A 7,869-nucleotide genomic window follows, 5' to 3' on the forward strand; every position below is an offset into this window, starting at 1 on the left:
GCTTACTCAAGATGTTATCAAAAATTATTCTGAAGGCTCTGGCTTACACATTTCCCCTGAAATACTGACTGCAAATCTTCTAGAGCTTTTGCAGTAAGAAAGTCAATTTCTTAAAACAGTATTTTCTAAAACCTTGCATTTCCTACAAACTTTGCTCCATTCCCAGCATCTGATGCTGACTGAAAAATTTAGCTCAACCAAAAAATCAAGCTGGTGAAAAAAAGTCAAAATTCGTAGAAAACAAGTATCAAATATACTGCATCCATTGGGCATTGATCCAGCAAATTTTGATATGGCTTTTCCCCCAAGAATCCCCGGTTTAACCTACTAAGATTTGTCTACTTTCTGTTAAAAGTAACATACTACTTTGAAGCACATCATAATCTCTTCCATAAAACATTAAAGGGAGAGTTTCAAAGTGTACCATGATGAAATAAACATGCTTTAAACAGTTAAAACCTGTTTTATAATAACCTCCTGAATATTAGCCTACAGCAGTAAAAACTGATTTTTGCAAAACCCAAAAAGGCAGACTGAAAATTCTCTAATATCCAAACCCTGGATGGAGGCTCAGCAGCAACTACAAATGCTTTGCGGTGCTGTAAGTGATATAACTGAAGAGAGGAGTTAACAGTTAAGAAAACACTGCTCACTTTAATTCCACTAAGTAGAAAATAAGATCAGTATGTAGTAAATATTTAATTTACATTCTAAGGAATGCAAAAATTAATGCAAGTGATTTTGGGTCAGTGAGCAAACTATCTATCTGTAACTGATTCTGTGAATTTCATATGCAGGATTGATGCTGACTTTGACAGAAGTGGTCATACGTTTGAAATTTCACTTTCAACAGTCAAGTTCTTAAAAATTCCCCAAAGAAATCGACATGGCACTTGCAGGAAGTTAAGAATTCTTCCATCTCGTTTGGTGGCATGAGAGTTTTGGTCCAGGTTTTCTGTTGACTCGCCCACCACCACACTCCTATAGCTCACACAGCAGATGCTTACAGGGAAACCAAGCACAACGATGGGCAGATTGCTTTGAAGAAAGACCAAACAACCACCAGCAAATCTGCAGAACTAAAACGAACTGTTTCAGTTCTTCTTAAAAGAAAGAATCTGTTCACTGGTTTTCAAACTGTTTGAAACTCCCTGGCCTTTGTCAGGTTAATGTTTTCCAGCCCTCATGATTAACTGCACTAGCTTAAATTTATGAAGGGGAACAATACCTCCTGATCGGCTGTCAAGATGCTATCACAGCAAACACAGCGACAGGCGGTGGCTTCAGAGGCAGAGCAGGCAGCCCCAGCCCCTGCAGCTGTGCCCCCAGCCCAGGGAAGACACACTCCCAGGTGTCCAGTCCCCAAAAAACCCTTCTGTCCTAAGGGTGCTTTATTACTGCAGCTTGCGCACGCACAGCTCCACACAGCCAAATTATCAGCAGCGGGGGAAAAGGGAATTTAGTTAAACTTTAATAACAGGCAAATGTTTTCTGCTTCTACTTGAATTTGACACCACGGGAATGAAAAGTTACTTTTTTCTCACACTGCAGCTTATTGGGGCACAGTGCACCAATGTGTGGTATAGATCTGCAGAGGCAGGAAGCGCAGAAAGGGAAAGATGAGATGAGCTTCGCTGACAGCAGCCACCACCCTAAGACAGCATAGCCCAAAACTGAGAGGCAGGCTCCATCTCTCCATCTCCTGCAGTACTTCTGCCAATGAAATCACCCTCAGCTTTCCTGCATGGCTTAACACAAGGTAGTTTCATAAGATGGGTCTTTTCCAAGTGCTTTGTTTCCTGAAGTCATTGCAATGCACACATTGGTGAACACATCTGAGGTGGGCCAGGCTGACTAAAAAAACCTCTCCATTTTGTGTTTTCTGAGGGATTCTTGGACAAAGAGAAAGTGTTGTTATCATAAATTTACAGGACTTTTAAGATGTTCACTTCACCCCCTGGCCACACAAACCACAGGGTGAGTGGGGACCTATTGATGGCCAGTGCTGCCAGCCCTGCTCCACACCAGCCTCCTTCCTCTCCAAATGGCCAGCACCATGCACACTGTTTCAGGTACTGGCTTTAAGAAGTCTATTACCTGATCACAAATACCACATTAATTACAATTTTAGCTATTTATTTCAGTACGAATAATAATAGTTTTTTAAAATTAATAATGAAAAAAATATACCATGTTTCTCAGATAACAACTCTGTCCTAGCCACCACAAGGTGATGGAGTCTTGCTCTTCCAACCGTGGTTACCCTGGGCTTGCTGACCTCAGGGGCCTGGCAGGACAACTTTACTTGTTTCCTTCTATTCTGCAGGCTTGTGATGCTCCCTTCTCTAGCAGCTCAGCTGGTAACACCACAGGGCCTTGCTCCAGCACAGCTGAATAATAAAAATACTCCACAGACACCAACAGAGCCAGAATCAGCCCAAAGCTCATACCCATGTATTTATTTTTCACACTTTTAGAAAATCAATTTATGTGATTTCTCTACCCTCGGCAAGCCAGAGGTTTCCTCCTGTCTGCTTTGTCACAAGCCAGTCGCACTTAATGCTCTGGTCATTAAATCTGTCTTTCTGTTGCACTTTGAAAGGATAAATAAATTCATTAGAAACATTTTAACTTCAGTGCCTCTTCCCTTCTTAGGATTTGACTAGAAATCCAAATTCTTATGTCAGGAAAAACAAGCACATTTTTAGAAGAGGTGTGTCTTAGTGCAGATTAGTGTGGCATTCAGAAGCCGTGCAAGTGCCAACATGGGAAGAAAATACAGCATGTTATATAAAATAGGCATGTTTAATTATTTTGGAATAAGATAATAACATCCACTTCCTCAACTGCTTATTCTGTATTTAATATTCCAGCCTGGCATATTAAATGTCCTCTCTTGCTTCCTGGCTAATGGTATGGTACAATAGCTCAAATTCTCTTATTCATATTTTTATTATTTGATCTGGACATCAAACTTTAAAAAAAATTTTAAAAAACAAACAAAAATCCAAACCAAAAACAAACCACATGAAACACTACAATCAGACTTACCATTAATATTTTTATATGACAGACTAGATTTCCCAGTAATGTACTCCACTGAGGACACTGAAATTGTGCTTGGCCAAACTGAGGACCTTCAAGCCTGGGAGCTCACTGAAACACACGGGATGGCCAACATGTACTAATGCTCAGGTGTGCACATCTGTACAACACTGAAAGAGGGAAAAGACCCCAGACTTCCTACTCAGACTTTCTGATACAAGTGACCAACCACCCTTCTATTTGGTGAAACCATCTGCAGTGACTCTGACTGCCAGTGGTGCACAGCTTGCTGCCCTGTCCTTGCCAAAAAGCAGTTTAAGGCTGCATGAACGCTTGTGATTCCTATTTCACCACTGGATTTGAAGACTTTCAGACATGCAAATCCCAAAGGCTCCTTTATCAGCTGATTCAAGTTTGCTACAAATTAAGCCTGATTATGACAAAATTGAGTTTGTCCTCTCCTTCAAGTCATCAATTCTTGTACTTCTTTTCATTATTAAAAGGCCATTTCTTTCTCTCTCTCCATGACAATACCACCTTACTGTAATCTTATTCTGATGCTTCTCTCCAGCCCTGGAATAATTTTTCCACTATCTTCTCCAGCTTTTCCACTTCCTTTTAGAAATACTAACACCAGGCATGGGAAAACAAAATCATAGAGCAGCAGCAAACACCAGGTCCTTGCAGCAGGTGCCCTCCCTGTCCTTCATATCACAGCAGCCCCCTGTGGGCTCTGTTTAAGGTGTTTGATCAAAATCCTTTCTAAATCACTACTTCATGAAGTACAAATCATACCTGTGGAACTGAGTTTTTTTAAACTGGCTGCCTAAGCCTGCCTCTGGTGGTACTGAAAACCAGTTTGTTTGACCTCAACTCACTAACAAATCCAGCCTGTTCTGGGAAAATACCCAGTCATTTTTTAAACCACCCTACTATTTCTTTATGCCACATAGAAGTTTTAGTAGCAACATTTACACATTTATTTTCACATCACTGAAATACGTGTGATTGGTATCACATCATCAGTTGCTGTGGTACTTCATGATCAACCTTAAACAATGGCAGTAGAATTCAACTGTAATCAGCTGGGGGGACTAGAGGGGTAAGATGATCCATAATAAATTAAATCTGTTTTAATTAATTCACAAAAACTTTGAAAAACTAAATAAAACAAAAAATGATAATGTTATTACCAGTAGTAATTTTTAAATAAATTCCATTTAGGAACAGATGATGCATAAAGACCATACTGTGCCTGTCATTCTCCCCGGTAACCCATTTTTATCAGGGACTTTCTTCAGCCTTTTAAAACTCCTCAAAGATTTCACACTGTCATTTTGCTTGCATTTTGAGACATTTCTGTAAACCCCAAGATGACTCAGCTGGAGTAACATTTAAAATGGGAAAGTGCATCAAGAATTAGTTTGTTCAAACTCAGGAAGAAATCAGAGGGGGTTGATTAGGTCTCAGATGGATGCCTGTGATTTTCTGCAATAGCGAAAATTATAATATGAAGCATTCTGACATTTCTGCTTGACAAGCATGGCCTGCAATGTTTACCTGGGACGTACGCATTACATAAACTATTAAGAATCAAGCAACAAGAATTCCTTCCTGTTCTAATCAGTGTGTGGCAATGTCAAAAGAAACAGGATATTGTCCAAAGACATATTGTGAAAATTTGACCAAAATTGCATTTGAAGTTTATAATTTATAAACACAATTCATAATTGCCTTTATGCTTAAAGTGAAAGCTGCCTTATGCTGAATCTTAAATTCTTCTTTGATGCTGGAATTGCCAGAGGCTTATCAAATGAGAACAGGCCAGAGGGATGGGTGAAAAATGCTCAGATAATGTTCGAGTTCCCAACAGCAGGGATGCCACATGGGTTACATGTCATCTGCCCCAAAACTAATTTGTCTTGTCCAACAGCGGCGTGGGAGGGTTTGGGGGGGGAGGGGGGGGGGGCAGAAATTAAATTATCGAAGTAGATAGGTAGGAAAAATAAGCAATTCCAAGATAAAGCCATAACTGCCCAATCCAGACCGGCTAACAGTACGTAAGTTACTGCTGATTCAGTACAGCAGCTGCACACAACCTTAGCGAGCCTGAGCACCCAAAGCAAAGTCCATTGCAACAGCGATAATCTTCCAGCGAACTTACACTCATTGTTTATTACCATTCAGAAAAAGTAGTTGAGATCTAATATTTATCAGAAACACAACCGATCAGAAACACAACCGAAGTTTTAATCCTGGCTAATAAGAATGCTTGAGTACAATATGAGCAGTACGAACGGCTTCAGCCAGGGCTCCAGTACCCGAGGGGGCGGCGCTGGGCGCTCCCCCACGGGCAGCCCCGGGCAGGCAGGGGGGCAGAGGATCACAGGATCACAGCCTACCTGTGGTTAAATTGTCATTGATCTTCAGCGGCACCCTTAAGATGTAGACGAGGAAGAGCATGATGAAGAACCACAGCGTCCAGAGATAAGTCCAGGACCAGACGATGCAAGACTTGAGCTGTTCCAAAAAGCCCGTCCCAGCTTCAGCCATGTTTTTGGAGAGAAAAGAGGAAAAAAAAAAAAAAGAAAAAAAAAAAGGGGGAGGGGGGGACGGAGTGTGGGGGAAACCAACGCAAACGCTGCTCTCTGCTGCCACGAGCTCTCAGCGTGTGTTTGTGGGATGGTTCACCCCTCTCGCTGCCCGGGCCGCCTCTCCCCGCCCGCCGCACGCACCGCCCGCCGGGCGCTGCGGGTGCCCCCGGGCCGCTGCCGGCTCTGCCCGCCGAGCCTCGGCGAGGCTGCCCCGATAAAATGGTAAAATGGACTCCTGCGAGCTCCCCTCCGGCCGAGCTGGGGGGGACGTGCTGCGGTGGCAGCGCCGGACCTGCCCCCAGCCGCGCTCGGCCGCGCCCCGCGGCTCGGCCCCTGCGCTCGGCACCCCGGCCCTGCCCGCGCCCGCCCCGCCGCGGGAGCGCCGCCGGCGGCTGCGGGGCACGGCGGGGTACGGCGGGGGCTGCGGGGCACGGAGAGGGCTGCGGGGCACGGAGAGGGCTGCGGGGCACGGCGGGGCTGCGGGGCACGGAGAGGGCTGAGGGGCACGGAGAGGGTTGCGGATCACGGAGAGGGCTGCCGGGCACGGCGGGGCACGGCGGGGCTGCGGGGCACGGAGAGGGCTGAGGGGCACGGAGAGGGTTGCGGGTCACGGAGAGGGCTGCGGGGCACGGCGGGGCTGCGGGGCACGGCGGGGCACGGCGGGGCTGCGGGGCACGGCGAGGGCTGCGGGGCACGGCGGCGTGCGGCCACAGCGGAACCGGGGCATGGGCCGGCAGAAAGGCCGTGCAACTTTTACCCCCCCCACTCTTTAGGATTTTGAACAATGGTTTCTGGTGGCATTTTCACCGCGCAACTGGAGTTTAAGCCCGAAAAGGGCTCGCGTAGGATGGTTTTTTTGCTGTTGACTCGGCTGAGCTTCTTGCTGGGGTAATGGAACAGGCACAGAAGTCCCTGCGTGCCCGTGTTGGTGTGTACAGTGCTCAGCACAGTCCTGAGCAGCAGAACTCTCCTCCTTGGAAGATAACTGTATGGCACAATAAATGGGTGGGAAGGGACCCATATCTACTTCCAACGCCCCTGGTAGGGGCAGGGAAGACACCCACGAGAGAGGTGTCTCATTCAAGTAGTGTCAGAAAGCATAAACTTCAAGTCAGTAAATTGTACTTTTGAGAAATACATTTTGCTTCTTCCGTGAATGAGGTATTTATTAATGAAACAAGATTTGACAGCAGAATGTGATCAAAATTCAGGTCGGTAAACACGGCTGATCCCTGCCTTTTTTGGTGTCACACAGCTTACAAACATTTAAGTAAATATGCACCACATACTGCAATTTGTTTGGATCTCTCTCCTGTGTTTTCACAGTCTGTATCCAGTGGGATAACACTCTCCAGCATTTTAAGAAACAGGTACTATTTATAAACTATTACCAAAAGAACAAAAAATCCTTGAAAATTTCTCCAACTGGTAGATTTCCACTTGAAAATCTCTGAGATTTTCAAGTCTGCCAAAGAAATACTCATAACAGAGAAAAACATAGTAGCTTTCCTCGAATGTTTACAATACCCAAAAGCATTAAACAAAAACAAATCTGTGGCTGTACAAATTGAAACCTTCTCATGGTAGCAAAGGCATGAAATTTGTTCTTCCAGACTACCGAGGACTTGAAGATGAATGAACACTGGCTGTGTCTTCTGCATTTGATGGTGACAGGATCTTCTGGTTAAGGGACCATAGTCCTCACATAAGAATATTGGTGCAGGACTGACAGAAGTTTTTCTTGCTAATAAATCGCAAAACTTTTAAAATTAGAATATACAGATTAACTACATAAAAGGTCATTTATAGTTTAATTACGTACCAAAGAAAACCACATTTCAAATTTTTCAGCTTCCCCTTCCGGTTTTAAAGGGAAGAAATTCTTAATAGATTAGGTCACACCTGAAAAACCTCAACTTATTCAATCATGCAGCTATTTATAAATCAAAATATTCCTCTCATATTTTCTTGTGTATTAGCAAAAAGACGAAGGCAGTAGGCAAATTTTCACTTTTATAAATTTTTCCTCTACATAGTTTAATTTTCAGTATATTAGTGGTTATCTTAAGAAACTGACTATGACCAATTTCTTTTATGTATGAAAGATAGAGATGGTGTATAGGGCGTTTCCGATTATAAACAACTTTTCATTCTGTTGTCTTTTATGGAAAGGCAGGAGTGAATTGTGTTGGTTCCTCCAGCTCTGCTTTCTTTATATCTCTTGTATTAC

The 7,869-nt window shown here is 43.9% G+C and overlaps 1 protein-coding gene across 1 annotated transcript in view; it reads right to left on the reverse strand.

Annotated features, from left to right (window-relative positions):
• The window catches only part of ST7 (suppression of tumorigenicity 7), a 136,267-nt gene extending 130,630 nt beyond the window's left edge, over window positions 1-5,637 (reverse strand). The window contains exon 1 of the mRNA XM_036400915.2: window positions 5,448-5,637. Coding sequence (XP_036256808.1) covers window positions 5,448-5,598 — 151 coding nt within the window. The 5' untranslated portion in view covers window positions 5,599-5,637. The remainder of the gene's footprint in view (window positions 1-5,447) is intronic.
• Between the last annotated feature and the right edge of the window lie 2,232 nt (window positions 5,638-7,869).

This window comes from Molothrus ater, chromosome 5, assembly GCF_012460135.2.
Source record: "Molothrus ater isolate BHLD 08-10-18 breed brown headed cowbird chromosome 5, BPBGC_Mater_1.1, whole genome shotgun sequence".
Taxonomy (NCBI): Eukaryota; Metazoa; Chordata; class Aves; order Passeriformes; family Icteridae; genus Molothrus; species Molothrus ater.